At 45.9% G+C, this 21,337-nt stretch overlaps 1 protein-coding gene across 1 annotated transcript; it reads right to left on the bottom strand.

Annotated features, from left to right (window-relative positions):
• Positions 1-5,401: 5,401 nt before the first annotated feature.
• LOC149452875 (uncharacterized) lies at positions 5,402-14,825 on the bottom strand. The gene is made up of 2 exons (XM_089688859.1): positions 8,733-14,825; positions 5,402-5,618 (listed from the first exon to the last, which is right to left on the bottom strand). The coding sequence occupies exon 1, from the start codon at positions 14,823-14,825 to the stop codon at positions 9,402-9,404; it is 5,424 nt and encodes a 1,807-aa protein (XP_089544985.1). The 3' UTR covers positions 5,402-5,618; positions 8,733-9,401.
• Between the last annotated feature and the right edge of the window lie 6,512 nt (positions 14,826-21,337).

Here is a 21,337-nt window from a genome sequence, read left to right on the forward strand (position 1 = left end):
AGTGAATAAATGAATTTGAAAAATATATAACAAAGTAGATCATAAAATAAAAAAAATTAAAGTCTGTGCAAAATTATTCAAATTTGTGTTCTTCGATGATTAATTAAATAATCCAATGAATAAATAAATATCAAAAATAAAAATTGAGAAATATGGAAAATTGTTTTTTTTTATATTGCAAATACAAATTTTGTAGCAAAAGTTAGAAAAAAATGTCAAAGTTTCCTTGGATCTAAATGATATCATGTTCACCTTGCTGTGTCCCAATTAATGTCACTGTCATTACATGCTGCTCATTCACAGACCCGCCCTGCTCATCATAAATCTTTTACTGTCACCCACCCATTATTTTGATCCTGATTGTATCTGAAGGATAGAATTCTGTGTGCTTCCTTTTATAATCCTTGTTCTTCTGGTCTAAGAAAGTTCCCAGCAATCCAGACAAGCTGGGACAAGACCCGATTTCAAAGAACATTCTTTGTGACGTTTCACCATCTCTGACCTAGTTTTATCTAGACAATTTGTTTCGATTTCAAGTGAAATTAAAGTGAACTTGTCATGCATGTTAAAAAATACTCTCTATGATCTCCTTTTTTATCCCTGGTGCCCGGATGCCAATGCCCCCACTGGATGATGTCCTTGCAGGTGAGAGAGGCGGAGACGCGTACAGTGTGGGAGGTACTAGGTGTCGACTGGCTGTTTCAACTTAATACGGCAACAAAAGTAACATATACAGAAGATGGCTTTTAAGGAGTTGGGGAGAATATGAGGGCAGTGGAAGAGGGTTCTTTGCAGAGGTCAGAGCTGAAGAGGTGAAAGTGAGATGCCTATGGGGGATGCAGAGGTAAGCACCCGTGAAAAAGGCTAAAATTGGCACTCTGAATGTAGTGCACCCCTGACCTCTGCACTCTGTACACAGTGTACCCCTGAACTGTGCACTCTGTACACAGTGTACCCCTGAACTGTGGACTCTGTACTTAGTGCACCCCTGAACTCTGCACTCTGTACATAATGCACCCCTGAACTCTGCACTGTATACGTAGTGCACCCCTGAACTCTGCACTCTGTATGTAATGCACCCCTGAACTCTGCACTCTGTACGTAATGCACCCCTGAACTCTGCACTCTGTACGTAGTGCACCCCTGAACTCTGCACGCTGTACGTAGTGCAACCCTGAACTCTGCACTCTGTACGTAATGCACCCCTGAACTCTGCACTCTGTACGTAGTGCACCCCTGAACTCTGCACTCTGTACGTAGTGCACCCCTGAATTTTGCACTCTCTGTGTAATGCACCCCTGAACTCTGCACTCTCTATGTAGTGCACCCCTGAACTCTGCACTCTGTGTATAATGCACCCCTGAACTCTGCACTCTGTACGTAGTGCACCCCTGAATTCTGCACTCTCTGTGTAATGCACCCCTGAACTCTGCACTCTCTACGTAGTGCACCCCTGAACTCTGCACTCTGTATGTAGTGTACCTTTGAATTCTGCACGCTGTGTGTAGCGCACCCCTGAACTCTGCACTCTGTTTGTAGCACACCCCTGCACTCTGTATGTACTGTACCCCTTATTTTTGAACTCTGTAGCACACTCCTGTACTCTGCACTCTGTATGTAGAGCACCCCTGACCTCTGCACGCTGTACACAGTGCACTCCTGAACTCTGCACTCTGTGTATAATGCACCCCTGAACTCTGCACTTTGTGTGTAATGCACCCCTGAACTCTGCACTCTGTGTATAATGCACCCCTGAACTCTGCACTTTGTGTGTAATGCACCCCTGAACTCTGCACTCTGTGTATAATGCACCCCTGAACTCTGCACTCTGTGTGTAATGCACCCCTGAACTCTGCACTCTGTGTATAATGCACCCCTGAACTGTGCACTCTGTGTGTAATGCACCCCTGAACTGTGCACTCTGTATGTAGTGTATTGTACCCCTTAATTCTGAACTCTGTTTGTAGCACACCCCTGTACTCTGCACTCTGTGTGCAACGCACCCCTGAATTTTGCACTCTGAACATAGTGTACTCATGGTATTTAATGTCCCTTTAAGACCCTCCCAATCTTATCCACACATGGCATTTGATGCTGCTTGGCAAGTGTGCGTGTGGGAGGGAGAGGGTGGTTTTGATGGGGGGGACATGGTTGAGTTCCTACACCTATTCTCTGAGAGAAAAAGTACTGCGTGGGACCCTAATGTTCCTTCAGAGATTGCTATGGGTTCCTTGAGCAGTGACAAATTGATCTCTCAACCACAATGACTACCAAGGTAAAAGGTAGTGTACCTTACTTACACAAATTTTCCCAGTTTAATTTGGATCCTTTATGTCAGGGGTCCTCAAACTTTTTAAACAGGGGGCCAGTTCACTGTCCCTCAGACCGTTGGAGGGCCAGACTATAGTTTTAAAAAAAAAACTATGGTCATCTCCTGTACTGTGTCCGCATTTGTTCAGAGACTGCGGACATACAACGGCAGTGGGAATACTGGGCCATCCGCTCTATAAGAGGCACAGACATTTCCCCACAAGTGTGTCTTATGGAGCGAAATAGTGTCCCATCATTGGTGTCAGTGGGAGGAATAGAGTCCCATCATTGGTGTCAGTGGAAGGAATAGTGCCCCATCATTGGTGTCAGTGGGAGGAATAGTGCCCCACCACTGGTGTCAGTCGGAAGAATAGTGCCACATCATCGGTGTCAGTGGGAGGAATAGTGCCCTATCATTGGTGTCAGTGGGAGGAATAGTGCCCCATCATTGGTGTCAGTGGGAGGAATAGTGCCCCATCATTGGTGTCAATGGGAGGAATAGTGCCCCATCATTGGTGTCAGTGGAAGGAATAGTGCCCCATCATTGGTGTCAGTGGGAGGAATAGTGTCCCATCATTGGTGTCAGTGGGAGGAATAGTACGTCATTGGTGCCAGTGGGGGGGGGGGTGGAATAGTGCCCCATCGTTGGTGTCAGTGGGGGGAGGAATAGTGCCCCATCGTTGGTGTCAGTGGGGGGAGGAATAGTGCCCCATCGTTTGTGTCAGTGGGGGGAGGAATAGTGCCCCATCATTGGTGTCAGTGGGAGGAATAATACCCCATCATTATTATCAGTGACACCAATGATGGGGCACTACTCCCACTGACAGCAATGACACTTAACTAGCCGACCCCTGTTCCAGCATGGTGCTGCTGCTGCAGCCAACATACCTGGTTGCAGCAGTACCATCTGCACGGCACACTTACCGAGCTGTCAACTGTCCTCCTTCCTTCACTTCGGCCTCTCCCTCTCTTGATTTTCGTGGGGCCGCTCGGCTCCGCCTCCTCGCCGGTGATTGGCCGCCTGTGTGCCTTTCCTGAGCTACAGTACTGGCGCCCAATCGCCGGTGAGGAGGCGGAGCCGAGCGGCAGCGCGGACATCGAGTGAGGGAGCAGCCGGAGTGAAGGAGCTGCGCATCCTGGACTGGATCGTCGTGGGACTGGGACCGGAGCCAGGTAAGAGACAGCAGCCCCCTGCCCGCCCCTGTACTTAGTGTCCCCTGCCGGCGGGCCGGATGAATGTGCTCGGCGGGCCGCATGTGGCCCGCGGGCCGTAGTTTGAGGACCCCTGCTCTATGTCAATAGTGATAGTGGACAGGCCTGGTGCTTACTTTTCATTGGTAATCTGTATTATCATTCTACAGCACCCCAGGTTATGTTGCTTTAGATTGCTAAAATGGCTGAAGGCCCAACTAGATGTCTACAATAAAGACCAAGAGTCAGTTTATAGTTTCAAACCCTACTAAAGAAGAGTATGACTCTTTCATATGGGGCAGACTCCATCAAGCTGATCTGTCTGCTTACCGAGGGATCTCTCCACTGATCCCCGTTGAACAGGTAGAGGACGGGTCCGTGTCCACTCGGCTATACAGAGCGGACACAGACACAGCCTGCTGTTTTCTATGGAGCGGTCAGATGGAAACCGCGCAGTATCAGCGGACATGGGCCTGGGACACCTGCCGATCTTGTACGCTAAAAACAGTTGGATGGGGATCTGTTCCCCATCCATCCATCAGGTCCACTTAAAAAATTTACAAGCTGACCCGATCAGACCATCATTGTGAAAGGGGCTGTAAAATATATGTAATCTCTAACAACAAATTTCTCTTATTTGGTCTATTTTGATTCATTAAATATACCATTGAAAACGTTTTGTCATATCTGTTTGATAAGTTCAAAAAATCCCTTATGAGCTGGTAACTTTCTGGACCCTCTAACTATGCTGACTGCTATCCACAGAATTGTGCCACGAGGACTACAGATCCACATCCTCTTTTCTCTTAAGGATAATAGGAGAGGGGTGGGGTTCTATAGTCCTATCTTGTTTCTGATACAGAAGGGTGAGAGAGTGTTGTCACCTTAGGACAGGAAGTGTGTTACTGGCAAGATCACCAGGTTACAATAATGGTAGAAAAGCTTGAAAAAAGAAATCTAATGCAGCCACCACATCTAAAGAATGGTATCCTGCAATTTACTAAATTTTTTGTTTAGGCGTTTACATACACTTAGGGTCTGGATGCTGAGTATAAACGGTTAAGAGATTAGATTGGAAGACGTATCAATGTGAAACCGTATGAACTGGCTGTGTCCTCCTTCATATTAATATTGTATAATAAAAGGCAGCACAGTGGCTAAATGGTTAGCACTTCCGCTGGCAGTACTAGGGTCGTAGGTTCGATTCCCAACCACGGCACCACCTGCCTGGAGTTTGCATGTTCTCCCTGTGCCTGCGTGGGTTTCCTCCCACACTCCAAAGACATGCTGGTAGGTTAATTGGATCCTGTCTAAATTGGCCCTAGTATGTATATGTATGAATGAAAGTTAGGGACCTTAGATTGTACGCCCCTTGAGGGTTAGGGACTGATGTGAATGTACAATATATATGTAAAGTGCTGTGTAAATGGATGGCGCTATATAAGTACCTGAAATAAATAAATAAAAGTGGGCTGGCTTTGCTGTGTGATACCTATAAAACAAACATAATTATAAATGGATTACTGTCTTACTAATAATTATTATATTTGCATGCAAACTAGTCTATATAATCTCCCTTAGTAATGATAACTAGAGGTAAAATGCAAAACAATTCTTAGAGTTGCTGGAACGATAAGATCTGGTCTGGGGTATCCAAACCAGGTTAAGCTACATGTAGATGGGATCTGGGCTCAAGGTATCCGATCAGGGAGAGACCACATATTCACACTCGTACACAGTTTTTGATGTTATAGTTATCTTGAACATTGTATATAGACTGATACGTTGGTGCTGGGAAATCCAGGGCTGCAATCATCCCAAGTGCTACATATAAACAAAATGGTACTCCTACATATCAGGACTATAGTGCAGAAAAATGTCCAAAAAAAGCCTTGTAATGTACAGTAAAAAATATAGTTTATTGCAGATCGTATCAAAACATCATATAAAATTGACAATACATATCTTTGAAGAAGGGACCAAATAGAAGAGGACACATAATGGTATTATACAATTCAACAGAACGTAAGCATGGAAGGCATGAGGCAACAACTGACACATTTCGAGGCTGAATATCTCTTCTTCAGGGGTGCACGCTTTCTGGTTCAGGATTTTGTCTGCAATATGAGAATAATACACATGAAATAATCATAATACATATAAATAGTCAATAATCCAATATTGTTAAGGGCAGCACACACTGACCTAGTTCAATGCCTCCATAGATTTATACAATGTCACCAAGAGTAAAAACGCGTGCATGAATGAAATTGTGTATAGATTGGCAGCAATTAATAACCGTTTGGCCTCATGCACACAGGATGTCAAAAATGCAGCTTTTACAGGCATTTGAGGGGTTTTTTTTCTGCCTTTAAGGCTCCATTCACACCTATGCAGTTTGCTTTTTGTCCATTTTGCAGTGCTTTTCGCAGTTCGTTTTGCCATTTTTCTACACACGTTTTTTATGAGTTTTTGATGCATTATTTTTTTTGTAAGTGGATTTTTTTTTGTTGCTGGGCAGAATAAAAATGCAAAATGCAAAACGCGACAAAAACGCGGCAAAAACTAAATCTATTGTAGCAAAAACACTGCTTTTTGCTTTTAAAATGTTGCTGACCCTTTTCAAAAAGCAGCAGCTCAAAAAAGCATAAATGTGAACATGTTCCATAGAAAACCATGTTAAATTACCATTTCAGTCTTTGCAGATGACACCAAGCTGTGCAGTGGAATAACGTCCTTACAGGATGTCTCCAATTTACAAGCCGACCTCAATGCACTGTTTAATTGGACAGCTATGTGGCAAATGAGGTTTAATATTGATAAATTTATTACAGATACTTATACAGCGCCATCAATTTACACAGCGCTTTACATATATATTGTACATTCACATCAGTCCCTAACCCCCAAGGGGCGTACAATCTAAGGTCCCTAACTCACAGTCATACATACACATATTAGGACCAATTTAGACAGGATCCAATTAACGTACCAGCATGTCTTTGGAGTGTGGGAGGAAACTGGAGTACCTGGAGGAAACACACACAGGCACAAGGAGAACATGCAAACTCCAGGCAGGTGGTGCTGTGGTTGGGATTCAAACCAATGACCCTAGTACTGCCAGGCGGAAGTGCTAACCATTTAGCCACTGTGCTGCCCCGGTATGGTGATGCCCTTGGGGGCTAAGAATATGCATGCATCATACATACTAGGGGGAGTACAACTGGGGGAATCAATGGTGGAGAAGGATCTGGGAGTTCTGGTAGATCACACGCTTAATAATGGCATGCAATGCCAAGCTGCGGTTTCTAAAGTGAGCAAATTCCTCTATTGTATTAAAAGAGGTATAGACTCCAGAGAGAGAGATATCATTTCCCCCAGTACAAATCATTAGTAAGACCTCATCTGGAATATGCAGTTCAGTTTTGGGCACCAATTCACAAAAAGAACATTGGGGAACTGGAGAAAAAACAGAGAAGGGCAACCAAACTGATACAAGGCATGGAGAAGCTCAGCTATGAGGAAAGATTAGAGGAGCTGAATTTACTCTCTCTTGAGAAGAGGAGATTAAGGGGGGATAAGATCACCATGTATAAAACAAATAGGGGGGATATGATCTCCATGTATAATACATAAGGAGGATATGATCTCCATGTATAATACATAAGGGGGGGATATGATCACCATGTATAATACATAAGGGGGGATATGATTTCCATGTATAATACATAAGGAGGGATATGATCTTCATGTATAATACATAAGGGGGGATATGATCTCCATGTATAATACATAAGGGGGATATGATCACCATGTATAATACATAAGGGGGATATGATCTCCATGTATAATACATAAGGGGGGATATGATCTCCATGTATAATACATAAGGGGGGATATGATCACCATGTATAATACATAAGGGGGATATTATCTCCATGTATAATACATAAGGGGGGATATGATCTCCATGTATAATATATAAGGGGGGATATGATCTCGATGTATAATACATAAGGGGGGATGTGATCAACATGTATAATACATAAGGGGGGATATGATCTCCATGTATAATACATAAGGGGGGATATGATCACCATGTATAATACATAAGGGGGGATATGATCTCCATGTATAATACATAAGGGGGATATGATCACCATGTATAATACATAAGGGGGGATATGATCTCCATGTATAATACATAAGGGGGGATATGATATCCATGTATAATACATAAGGGGGGATATGATCTCCATGTATAATACATAAGGGGGGATATGATCTCCATGTATAATACATAAGGGGGGAAATTATCTCTATGTATAATACATAAGGGTGGATATGATCTCCATGTATAATATATAAGGGGGATATGATCTCCATGTATAATACATGTAGCGATACCCCCGAAGGGGCTGCTTAAGTTTGTTCACTCCGCCACTCTGCCTCTCAACCCCAAGAACTGTCTCAGCCCACACTGGCACACCTGGCAATAGTGTAAGTGCAAGGACCAATGAAAAGCACACACTTTGTAATAAAACACAGAGATCAGCTTTACTGTAAGACCTCTATGGGAAGTAATAAACATTAACAACAGGTATATGTTAGGAGAATCAAGAGAACAGCAAATACTGTGACGGAAAGCAATATAACTCACTTTTACACTCAGGCTGCTTTCAGGGGATTCCAACCATGAATAACCCCAAGAGCAGAGGAAACACTTACATGGCGCCCTCAAAGTGGATTTAACTCCTCTTCATAAAATGGGCCCCATGATGTCCAAGCAGAAGGAGAGCAGAAGAATGACTCTCTGTTGTGTCAGACTTCTCCCTTCTAACCCCCGACACCATGATCCCAATAGGAAAACACTGTACCCAAATGATGCTTAATAGCTACTTTCAAGGTAAAGCTAATCCCTCACACACCATGCAATATAGAGGCCTGACTACGCATGCGTGTGCCCGTATGGCACCAGTAACTTTAGTCTCTTTGTAACTGGATGAATGTTGGGATCTTCAGCTAGCCACTTTCGTTGGTGCACTTAAACTCCTTAAACACTTAAAGTGTAATTGTAATCCTGTGGCAGTATTTGTATAGTAAAGTGAACACGGTGTCTGTTCAGCAGGGCCATCTACACAACCCAGTGCCTGGTGAATATGAGCAAGGTATGATGTCTCTGTATGTGTGCAATGTTCCTGTCATCTGACAGTGGGAGAAATCCCTCTCACCAGATCCTGTGACAAAGGCCCAAACGATCGTCCTGAAAATGACAGGTTCCTCTGGTCACCTCACGATGAGCACTTCACACTGTCAGTGTAGGCACTGTACTGTAGACCACTTCTCTCAGTTTGGATGTTCCTTTGTCTGATGCAGATCACCAAGCATCCAGTGCACTGCCCAAAAGCACTTCTTTTCCAGGTCCAATCTCTCTCCTGCCACATGCAGTCCCCCTCTCCTTCAGGAGAAAACCCAAGATGGCCCCCCTCATTCTCCTCTCCCTAAGCATGATGGCTTTCGTAGTTCTTTATTTTTATTCTATCTCCATATCAGCCTATAAGGCCGTTTCTGTTCAAAACTCCATCGTCCACAATGCTTTGCAGCTGCACTTCCTGCTTGAAAGAGTCCTTGACATTGGCTCCTTTAATGGCTCTTATAATTGGCTCTCTCTCTCTTACAGTCTGAGAGGAGAAAGGGGGGGCTGAAATCCCTCACTGCTTTGTCTGTGTCAGGGCAAGTGTCAGGTTACACAGGAGAGGCCAGTCAGCAGATCACAGCCATGAGACAGGATTAATATCTCCTGCTACACACTCCCCCCACCAAAGAACCTTTGGTCCTCCAAAGGCAGTAACAATCCTTGACCTGGTACATGCTTGATATATACACGCAGAGAAAACAAATTAGTACACACAGGAAATCAAACAATTTACATTCTCATAAAATCTTGGCAGAGGAACCTCCCACCAGTTAACATAGGATGGAAGGTTGTCCCGCCTACAAGCCACCTTAATTGGAATGGCCCAGCCAGATGTGTCAGGGGGTGAGTCAGTATTGTCAACCACCAAATCTGCGGTGGAAGGATCAGGTGCTTCAAGAGTCCTTTTTGCAGTGAGAATGACCTCTTCAGAGCTCTCACCCAAAGTATCATATGTTAGTCTCTTTGGTGGGTGAATAACCCTACGCTCTCGCTGTTCTTTAGGCTCTGGGGTTGCAAGCACACGGGTCTCTTCTTCATCATCAACCTTCTCCTCTTCCTGCATTTTAGCTTCATCTCTAACTTCCTCTTCAATAAAGGATGGAAAGTCTGCAGGTTCTGCTGTCATCAAAGAGGATTGAGAGTCTGTCAGCTCTTCAATTAGTGGACTCCGAGGCACAAACACAGGAGCATCGGGCCTGAGTATCCCGGTGTCAATCACTGTGGAAGGAGAAGGAGGGATAGCAGATTCAGGCATCTGAGACAACCACAGCCAATCCATTCCCATCTCTTCATCTTCGCTGTCTCCATCTTCTGCAGGCTGAAGCAAAGACTGAAACCGAGTCACTGGCCGAGATCTCTGGGGGGCCCTGGATGATGACTGTGGATCTGGCTGTAGTGGAACACGAACTGCTTCAGATAGAGGCAACAAATGATTACGATGCCAAGTTTTCAGCGGGCCTGTGCTTCCCTCTGGCCGGATCTGGTACACTGGGAGTCCTGGCAGCTGTTTGCAGATGACATAGGGCTGCGATTTCCACCGGTCAGCCAATTTGTGTCTTCCAGGAACACCCAGGTTTCTCAGCAGCACCTTGTCACCCGGCTGTAAGTCCTGCACTCGCACCCGGAGGTCAAAGTTTCTTTTATTTCTCTGTCCTCGGGCATCTGAGGCAGCTTGGGCCTTGTCATAGGCAGCCTTCAGACTTTTCCGCAGGCGGTCCACATATCCTCTGTGTGAGGTTGCAGAGGTACGGTCTATGGACGTGCCAAAAGCCAAATCTACTGGCAGCCGGGCCTCGCGCCCGAACATCAGACGATAGGGAGAGTATCCTGTGGCATCGTTTGTGGTGCTATTATAAGCATGCACGATAGCTGCTATGTGCTTGCTCCAGTGCTGCTTTTTCTCAGAAGTCAGAGTCCCAAGCATATCCAAGAGGGTTCTGTTGAATCTCTCTGGTTGGGGATCTCCCTGAGGATGGTATGGGGTGGTTCTAGACTTCCTGATGCCCAAAAGATCTAACAGTTTCTTGATGAGACTGCTTTCAAAGTCTCGCCCTTGATCAGAATGGATGCGTTGAGGTAGACCATAGTGCACAAAGAATTTTTCCACCAAGATCTTGGCCACCGTGGGTGCTTGTTGGTCTCTCGTGGGAAAAGCCTGGGCATACCTAGTGAAGTGATCAGTTACTACTAGGATATTTCCCTGTCCACTCAAATCAGGCTCCAAGCTTAGAAAATCAATGCATACCAGCTCCATGGGTCCCTGACTCTGAAGGTGGCCCATTGGGGCAGCTCGGTGAGGCAAAGTCTTCCTTTGGATGCACCTAATGCAGGAGTGACAGTAACCCTCAACTTCAGCTCGCATGCAGGGCCAGTAGAATCTGTCCCTCACCAGGTGGAAGGTCCTGTCGGGTCCTAAGTGACCATGACTATCGTGCAAAGCAGTTAATACTGTCTCTCTGTGTTTTTCTGGCAGGAACAACTGCCATCTTTCTCCAGGATCTCCAGAGGGGCCCCTTCGGTAGACCACCCCTTGGTGCAACTGCAACCGATCCCACTCTCGGTGTAGTAGACGGGCTTCCTTAAGGGAGTCAGTGAGGAGCAAGTCAGGGCATTGGCTCTCCAAGGCTTTCAATGCCAAGCTACAGAGAGGGTCTTCCAACTGATCCCTTCGCAAGTCTTTCTTGGAGAGTTTTGGCAGGCCTTCATCCCCGACTTGGGTGACGTTGCAGTAACATCTGGGAACACCAGCGGCTGACACTCCAAGGTCTTTGGCCCTGGATCCTCCTCCAGCTTGGTGTTCTGCTCCTTGACATAAGGCTTGTACCCCTTCGGGAGTCAGCTGAGTCCATTCTTCAGTATAGTCCCTGGAACAATGAGGCCTTCTTGACAATGCATCCGCATCTTTGTTTCCAACTCCTGGTCGATATTTCAGACTGAAAGTGAATTCAGATAAGGCAGCCAGCCATCTGTGACCTGTGGCATCTAACTGCGCCGTAGTGAGGATATAGGTGAGAGGGTTATTGTCGGTCTTGATCACAAATTCAGCACCGTACAAGTAATCTCTCAGCTTATCCACTACTGCCCACTTTAGAGCCAGAAATTCGAGCTTGTGTGTGGGATAGTTCTTTTCAGTGGGTGCCAAGCTCCGACTCACATAGGCAACAGGCCGAAGGTGCCCGTCATGCTCTTGATACAGCACCCCGCCCAACCCATCTCTGCTAGCATCAACATGCAGCTCGTATGGCTTGGTTGGGTCTGCATAGGCTAGAACTGGAGCAGTGGTTAGATTCCACTTCAGCTGTCTGAAAGCCTCTTCACACTGAGCAGTCCACTGTTCTTGAATGGACTCTCTGGGTTTCCTAGGACCTCCAGCTGATTGAACAGGTTTTGGCAGATCAGGGTCATCGTCTTCCTCTCCACTCTTCAGTAGTTCGTTGAGTGGGCGAGCTGTTTTAGCGAATCCCTCAACAAATCTTCTGTAGTAGGAACAGAATCCTAGAAATGACCTAAGTTCGGTCACATTAGTAGGCCTTGGCCAGGAAGTGACGGCCTCTAGCTTCTGGGGGTCGGTGGCCACTCCATCAGCAGACACAATATGGCCAAGGTAGTTAACCGAGGGTTGATAGAACTGGCACTTCTCCAGGGATAACTTCAACCCCTCATCATGGAGTCTCTTCAGTACCTTCTCTAGACGCTCTTCGTGCTCCTCCAGAGTCTTGCCAAAGACAATGATATCATCTAGGTACACCAATACCTCTATCAGGTTCATGTCTCCAACCGTCTTCTCCATTAACCTCTGGAAAGTGGCTGGGGCACCGGACAGGCCTTGTGGCATGCGGTCGAATTCAAAGAGCCCCACCGGGGTAATAAAAGCGGTCTTCTCTCGGTCTTCAGGGTGCATGGGAATTTGATAGTATCCGCTCTTCAAATCCAACACGCTAAACCACTTGGCCCCTGATAGACTCTGCAAAGCGTCTTCTATTCTTGGGGTGGTGTATTGGTCAGGAATGGTCCTCCTGTTCAGCGTCCGATAATCAATACACAGCCTCAATGCACCATTCTTCTTCCGTACCACCATTATTGGAGAAGCATATGGACTCCGGGACTCTCGGATTATACCTGCCCCTTTCAACTCTGCCAGTTGCTCACGCAGGTCTTCCAAGTCCCCTAAAGGAATCCGTCGAACTCTCTCCCTGAATGGCTTATCCTCTTTAAGACGTATTCGGTGTTTGGCACTTTTTGCACATCCCACATCGAATTCACTCTTGGAGAATGCAACCTTCCATCCCTGAAGCTGAGCCTTGGCCCTTTCCTTCCATTCAGGTGGAAGGGGAGAATTTTCCAGATAAAATTCCTTGGCAGGGATCCCATCTTTCTCTTCCCCCACCAAATCAGATAGTGAGACTGGGGTGGCTGGGTTAACTTGTCCCAACAACATCCGTGCTGGCATCTTCACAGGTAAGGCCGTTATGTTGCAGACACTAACTGAGATTTTTCCATGACTTCTTTGTAACGCTTTAGTTGAAACAACTTCAGGAATTATCTCTACTCCCGAACCTTTCCTCTGGCCATCTGCCTCGACGACAATGAAAGGGCCTGGTTGCTTCCAGTTCAACTTGACGGACGCTTGTAAACAAGCCACTTCACCAGGCTGTAACACCTTCTCCCTTCGGTCCAAACGCCAGATCTTCCCCACTCCTTCAGCTGGAGCCTTCTGTTCTTGCACCAGGCGCTGATAGGCCTGTCTCAACATGGGGTGCACACTTGTAGTTGAAGTGTCTGACTCCAGAACAACAGGCGTCAACAGTCTTCTGACCAGATCAGTATTGGTTCCTATGATGAGGGAACCCTTACTGACCCCTACTGGGCGAGGACAGACCACTGCTAACGTGTCAAAAGTCTCCGTTTTCCCAGCCACCGAGGGATCAAAAGTCAGCCTGACTGGTAAATAACCGTCATAGGGGAAGTTTTGAGTGCCAATGCCCCATATCTCTAGCTCTTCCAACTTCTGCAAGGGCAGGTGCTTGAGGTGCTTGTCATAGAAGTCTCGGTAGAGAAGGGTCACTTGTGCTCCAGTATCCAAAAGGGCCTTAGTGTAGATTCCCTCTACTTGGATGGAAACAACAGGAGCAGGTCCCACTAGCCTGTCTGGAAGCTTGGGGGTGGTGGGGATCTGAGTCTGTTTGGTGGCCTGAATCCGCACTACTTTCTTGTGAAAATTCTGATCTGGTTTGAGTCTCCTTTGAGTGCTGGACATCTGGTGTGCATTGATTTTCCGCTGCTGGGCCGTATGTGCCAAAGTAAATGGGGCACTGGGTCGCTCAGAGACAACAACAGGAGCCTTCTGCAAAGGGTTGGACTTCCGCTGCTGTCTCCTCTTGTCTTTTTTTATGAAGCTCACTACTTCAGATGGGCACCCAGTTTGCTCCTTCTCCGGGGCCTTCTGAAGGTTTTTCTGCGACTTTCCAAGAGACAGCTTCTTTAATGCTCTCACCAACTCTGCTGTAAGGTCTGTCAGGTTCTCTTCATTTGAGCAATTAGGGATTAAATGGCCTACCTCTCCACAGCGATAACACTTCTTATCGTTAGAGGAGACAACACCCCTTCCTCCCTTGATCAGAGTGGACACCGTCTGCTTCACTTCCTCAAGTGATTGTTGCATATCGGCATGGGCTTCCATCACTTGTCCTACTGTTTTCTGAATTCCACAGAATGTTTGCTGTAGAGTAGTTTGCGCCTGTGCCAACTGAAGTATAGCTTGTGTCAAAGTGTCAATAGAGCTGACGGGCCCTCCATCTGAGCTGGTCTCCGATGCAGACCCAGACTGTATGATGTAAGCTGTAGCGCCATGTTTAAGACCCTTGGCAGACTCAGGTATCTGTGCCTTGGCTGCAATGAGAGCTTCTTCCTCTCTAATAGCCTTTATGAATTTGGAGTAAGTGAAGAGGTCAGTTGGACTCCTGGATCGAAGTTGTAGCACAATGGGATCCAGTGGCTGGGCTCCCCTTTGCACCTGTAGCATTAAGGCTTTATTGGCCTCTTCAGCTTTCATCCCACCTTTCATTAAAACTTGTTGAAGGGTTTTATCCAGCCGTGTGACATAGTTTATTAACTTCTCACCCTCCATTTGATAAGTGTGATGAAAGAGATAGATTAATTCTGTGCAATCTTCAACTTTCCCATAAACTTCACAGAGTGCTTCTAGACACTCAGAAACTGAGCAGGTGGGTTTATCCCGTTTCAGGTTTCAAACTACATCAGAAGCTGGTGCCCGCAGGCTCTCTACCACCCTCTGTCTCTTTACCGTGTCAATCACATCCCACTCTTCCACAGCTTGGATGGCTTGATCCATCCAAGTATCAAAGTCATCTTCTCCTGAAGGTGTGGGAACTTTCCCCGAGAAGAACTGTAGTTTGCGATACCTGTAATTGATGGACCCTACTGAGTTCTCGAGAAGCCCTGTAACTAGTTTGCCAAACTCAGCCACTAGCAGAGAAAGGGATTCTTCTGAAGATGTCACTGGCTTTGAGGTGCTGACTTCTGGGTCCAGCATGGCGCTATCTTTAAGAGTTGATTGCAGAGTATTGTAAATTATCCCGGACGAGCCCCCACATGTAGCGATACCCCCGAAGGGGCTGCTTAAGTTTGTTCACTCCGCCACTCTGCCTCTCAACCCCAAGAACTGTCTCAGCCCACACTGGCACACCTGGCAATAGTGTAAGTGCAAGGACCAATGAAAAGCACACACTTTGTAATAAAACACAGAGATCAGCTTTACTGTAAGACCTCTATGGGAAGTAATAAACATTAACAACAGGTATACGTTAGGAGAATCAAGAGAACAGCAAATACTGTGACGGAAAGCAATATAACTCACTTTTACACTCAGGCTGCTTTCAGGGGATTCCAACCATGAATAACCCCAAGAGCAGAGGAAACACTTACATGGCGCCCTCAAAGTGGATTTAACTCCTCTTCATAAAATGGGCCCCATGATGTCCAAGCAGAAGGAGAGCAGAAGAATGACTCTCTGTTGTGTCAGACTTCTCCCTTCTAACCCCCGACACCATGATCCCAATAGGAAAACACTGTACCCAAATGATGCTTAATAGCTACTTTCAAGGTAAAGCTAATCCCTCACACACCATGCAATATAGAGGCCTGACTACGCATGCGCGTGCTCGTATGGCACCAGTAACTTTAGTCTCTTTGTAACTGGATGAATGTTGGGATCTTCAGCTAGCCACTTTCGTTGGTGCACTTAAACTCCTTAAACACTTAAAGTGTAATTGTAATCCTGTGGCAGTATTTGTATAGTAAAGTGAACACGGTGTCTGTTCAGCAGGGCCATCTACACAACCCAGTGCCTGGTGAATATGAGCAAGGTATGATGTCTCTGTATGTGTGCAATGTTCCTGTCATCTGACAGTGGGAGAAATCCCTCTCACCAGATCCTGTGACAAAGGCCCAAACGATCGTCCTGAAAATGACAGGTTCCTCTGGTCACCTCACGATGAGCACTTCACACTGTCAGTGTAGGCACTGTACTGTAGACCACTTCTCTCAGTTTGGATGTTCCTTTGTCTGATGCAGATCACCAAGCATCCAGTGCACTTCCCAAAAGCACTTCTTTTCCAGGTCCAATCTCTCTCCTGCCACATGCAGTCCCCCTCTCCTTCAGGAGAAAACCCAAGATGGCCCCCCTCATTCTCCTCTCCCTAAGCATGATGGCTTTCGTAGTTCTTTATTTTTATTCTATCTCCATATCAGCCTATAAGGCCGTTTCTGTTCAAAACTCCATCGTCCACAATGCTTTGCAGCTGCACTTCCTGCTTGAAAGAGTCCTTGTCATTGGCTCCTTTAATGGCTCTTATAATTGGCTCTCTCTCTCTTACAGTCTGAGAGGAGAAAGGGGGGGCTGAAATCCCTCACTGCTTTGTCTGTGTCAGGGCAAGTGTCAGGTTACACAGGAGAGGCCAGTCAGCAGATCACAGCCATGAGACAGGATTAATATCTCCTGCTACATACATAAGGGGGGATATGATCACCATGTATAATACATAAGGGGGATATTATCTCCATGTATAATACATAAGGGGGATATGATCTCCATGTATAATACATAAGGGGGATATGATCAACATGTATAATACATAAGGGGGGATATGATCACCATGTATAATACATAAGGGGGGATATGATCTCCATGTATAATACATAAGGGGGATATGATCAACATGTATAATACATAAGGGGGGATATGATCTCCATGTATAATATATAAGGGGGATATGATCAACATGTATAATACATAAGGGGGGATATGATCTCCATGTATAATACATAAGGGGGGATATGATCTCCATGTATAATACATAAGGGAGGATATGATCTCCATGTATAATACATAAGAGGGATATGATCTCCATGTATAATACATAAGGGGGGATATGATCTCCATGTATAAACACATCAGTGTTTATACATGGAGATCATATCTCTCTGATCACAATCTCATCACCTTCACAGTCTACTCGTCCTCTAACACCTATCCCACCAAACAACAATCAATTACCAGCAGAAATCTCCGAAACCTAAACCCGGCTCCCTTCCACTCTGCAACTGACCAACTCTATGACAGCATCAATCCCCTGTCCTGCCCTGACCTGGCCACTGCTGTCTACACCAACTCGCTTTCATCCACTTTAGACTCGCTTGCTCCCCTAACAACACGAAGCATCAGGCCTTGACCGCTACAACCCTGGCAGACTGACCACACCCGAAATCTCAAACGACACAGTCGCGCACTAGAGCGATTATGGCGTAAAACCAAATCCCACCAAGCTGTCACCCATTATAAATCTGCCTTCTTAACATACACTTCCTCCCTTCATGCTGCTAAACAAGCCTACTTTGTCACTCATTAACACCTTCTCTTCCAGTCCTCGTTGGCTCTTCTCTACTTTTAACTCACTACTTTCTCCGCCTCCAACGCCACCCAGCGCCTCACTCACTGCCCAGGAGATTGCAAACCACTTCAATAACAAGATTAACGCAATTCGTAGGGACATCGCCACCACACAGACACCCACCCCACTTAGCATTCCTCATACCACACCTCCCTCCCTCAACACTTTCCTCCTTTGGCCTCAGAGACTCTGCTCTCTCCTGGTTCTCCTCCTATCTATCACAGCGCTCTTTCAGTGTTACCTACAACACTGCCACCTCCTCCTCACTCCCTCTTTCTGTAGGGGTCCCTCAAGGTTCTTTCCTTGGGCCCCTACTCTTCGCCATCTACACCTCCTCCCTTCGTCACTTGATAAACTCCCACGGCTTCAATTACCATCTCTATGCTGATGACACACAAATCTATCTTTCTACTCCTCACCCCACCCCTTCAGTCTCCACCCTCATCGCTAGCCCAGTAAGTGACATATTGGCTTGGATGTCACTCCACTTCCTCAAACTCAACCTTTCCAAAACTGAGCTCCTAGTATTCCCCCCTGCCTGCGCCACCCCCACTGACTTCACCATAAATATTGATAACACCATCCTCAGTCCATCCCCTCATGCCAGGGTACTAGGTGTAATCCCAGACTCCCATCTGTCCTTCCAGCCCCAGATCCAATCGCTGACACAATCATGTAGACTTCACCTCCGCAACATCTCCAAGATACCACCATTCCTAACCCTGGAAACCACTAAGCAACTTCTTCATTCCCTTGTCATATCACGCCTTGACTATTGTAACTCCCTCCTCATTGGCCTACCTCATCGCAGGCTATCCCCCCTCCAGTCTATCATGAACGCTGCTGCCAGACTCATCCACCTCACTAACCGTTCTGTATCTGCCACCCCTCTCTGCGAATCCCTCCACTGGCTCCCAGTTGCCCAAGGAATAAAATTCAAAACACTAACAATGACATATAAAGCCATCCACAACACTGCCCCAACTTACATAACCGATCTTATCTCTAAATATCACCCAAACCGTACACTCCGCTCCTCGCAAGACCTCCTACTTTCTAGCTCCCTTATCTCCTCCTCCCATGCTCGTCTCCAAGACTTCTCCAGGGCGTCACCCATCCCCTGGAACTCCCTACCCCAATCTATCAGACTATCACCTACTCTACTTACCTTTTAGCGATCACTGAAAACCTTTCTCTTCAGGGAAGCCTATCCCGCCCTCTGCTAATACTGGAATCCTCTACTCTTCCAACCAGTCCATCCCCCACAGTTATTACCTATTGTACCATTCACCCCTCCCTCCTAGATTGTAAGCTACAAGGAGCAGGGCCCTCAAATCCCTCTTGTATTGAACTGTATTGTTACTGTATTGTCTCCCATTATAAAGTAAAGTGCTGACCCATGTTTCCTAATTTTAGAGTTACAATGGCCAATATTGGCTCCTTCATTAGACAGGAATGGTGGGAGGGGCTTAGCACCAAAAGCAGGACTTAGTCCAACAATCAGCTTACGTTGAACCCCTAGTAAGGAAGTGGAACTATAATCAATGATTTGCAGGAGGAGGTCGACGTGCACGCAGGAAATTTTTGTTTCGTGTCAGATGTGTTTGTTCATTGAAGAATATTGTTTCATCATATTCGTTATGTTGAACTGTTTTCGAAATTCTTTTTTGCATCTACTGTATTTGTTTCATATATTCATTGGTCTGAGTAGATTAAAAAAATGTTGCCGCTTTTCTGGCAGATTGCTATACATTCTATATAATATTGAATCGGACAGATTTGAGTCAGAAGGATTCAATATTTTTGGACGCTACTCCAACCCACCAAGAGGAATGGCATGAGTTGATTGGACAATATTGATTGGCATCATGTGTATCTGAATTAAAGAATGGAACGAGATTCGGATACATTTATAATCTGAATTATCGAACAAATTTGAAAAATGTAATTCATTTCCCCATGGGCTCCAACTACTATCTCATTATGTGATGTCATCCGAATGAAACAAATGCATTTGTTAATTTTGATATAACGATTTTCAGATTTGTTAAAATTCTGTATCTATTCAGAAATTCGTATACATCCGAATCTCCAACAATGACATTTTTGTCTGAAGAAGGAATGGTAACGAAACAATACGCACATATCTAGTGATGAGGCTTCCTGGCTCAGTAAGGCGATCTTGTTGTACCTGTAGTACTCCCCAATGGAAGATAATTAAACCAGTTCCAGTGCCGTAGCCTAATGCATTATTTCCAGAGATGGAGGGTCCAAAACCCCGGTTCCCTCACTCTGACTCTATACTCTTCTATCTATAAGTCACATCAGGAAACACACCTTCACTTACTGCCCCTCAGATTCCAGTGGGTATAGGCCCAGTCCATTGAGGGTCCTGTCAAACACCTGGACAGAAAAGTCCCCAGGACTGAGATCTACGAGAGGTCGTGATCTCACCAGGGAACCCATCTCACCACCATCAAGTTGGCCAACCTAACTTCACCAGGCCACCACCCATTTCACAACTAATCCAGTCTCATGTCTTTACTCTCCAGGTATTGGCTTATCCTCCATTCCATAGGATTAAAGAGGCTCAGTCCACAACCACCAACAACTCTTGCAGATGGTGTGGCAACTTGCATAACAGCAGTCAATAGGCAAACAATGTTTCATCTTCCATGGCTGGCCAGTTCAAGAACTCTTGCTCTACAACAAGAATTTCTTCACCTATGTAACTTCCAGCTATGTCCTAAAGGGGAAACCACAGGATGGGGCTCCAACATTATCATGGATCATGTCCTAATTCTTCCAAAAAAGTTCAAACCAGACCACTCCTACCTTACCTGCCCGCCCCCTAGACTCCAACCTAACTCAACATCCATTCTTCCTTGCCTAGCACTAGCAGACCTTAAATACCTGTTTATTTGAACAGTTTACTGTAAAGTGTGTTAATAGACCCTAACAATACTCTTCCTTTTTTTTTGTCCCTGATAGTATGTTAAATATACCATTCAATATGTTATGGTGTGCAAAAATGTTGGATAAGTAAAAAAAAAAAAAAAACTCTTGATCCTAGCAGAATTTGTGTGATCTGTTAACATCCTGTGCTACATGCCTTTCTGTCTTTTATCAGTTAAATTGTATTCAGCTTTCTCGCTGAACTACAGAAAACTTCCCTCCTATCCCCAGGGGCGTATTTACCACAAGGCAAACAAGGCACTTGCCTAGGGTGGCATTTTTCAGGGGGGCAGCACCTCCCCCCAGATGAAGGGATGAAAGAAGGGACACACGTGCCATGGGGACCTGGTGGGATCCAAGAGAGGCTCTGGGCTGCTTGATGGTGTATGTAGAGCCTGACCCGTTCCCGGGGATGTCTGGAGCTTTACAGATGAATGCCTTTTTCTCTATCACTGGGGGGGGGGGTAGTGGAAGGCTCCCCCGGGTCAGGGGCAGGGGTATTGTTGGTCAATGTCAGAAGGGAGGGGGAAGGGGTGTTGGTGGTGTTGGTCAGTATCCATGTGGGGGCAGACGATTTTTTTGTGTTGCCTAGGGCAGCATAAAATCTAAATACACCACTGCCTATCCCCCTATTTTATGGAGCTCAGAAGAGTAGGAAGTGCTGTAGACTTAACACAGTTCCTGTGCTAGGGGGATGCTACTCCTTTCTAGATAC

This window comes from Staurois parvus, unplaced genomic scaffold, assembly GCF_062004578.1.
Source record: "Staurois parvus isolate SC_StPar_1 unplaced genomic scaffold, SC_StPar_1.0 ptg000457l, whole genome shotgun sequence".
In the NCBI taxonomy this organism is placed as follows: Eukaryota; Metazoa; Chordata; class Amphibia; order Anura; family Ranidae; genus Staurois; species Staurois parvus.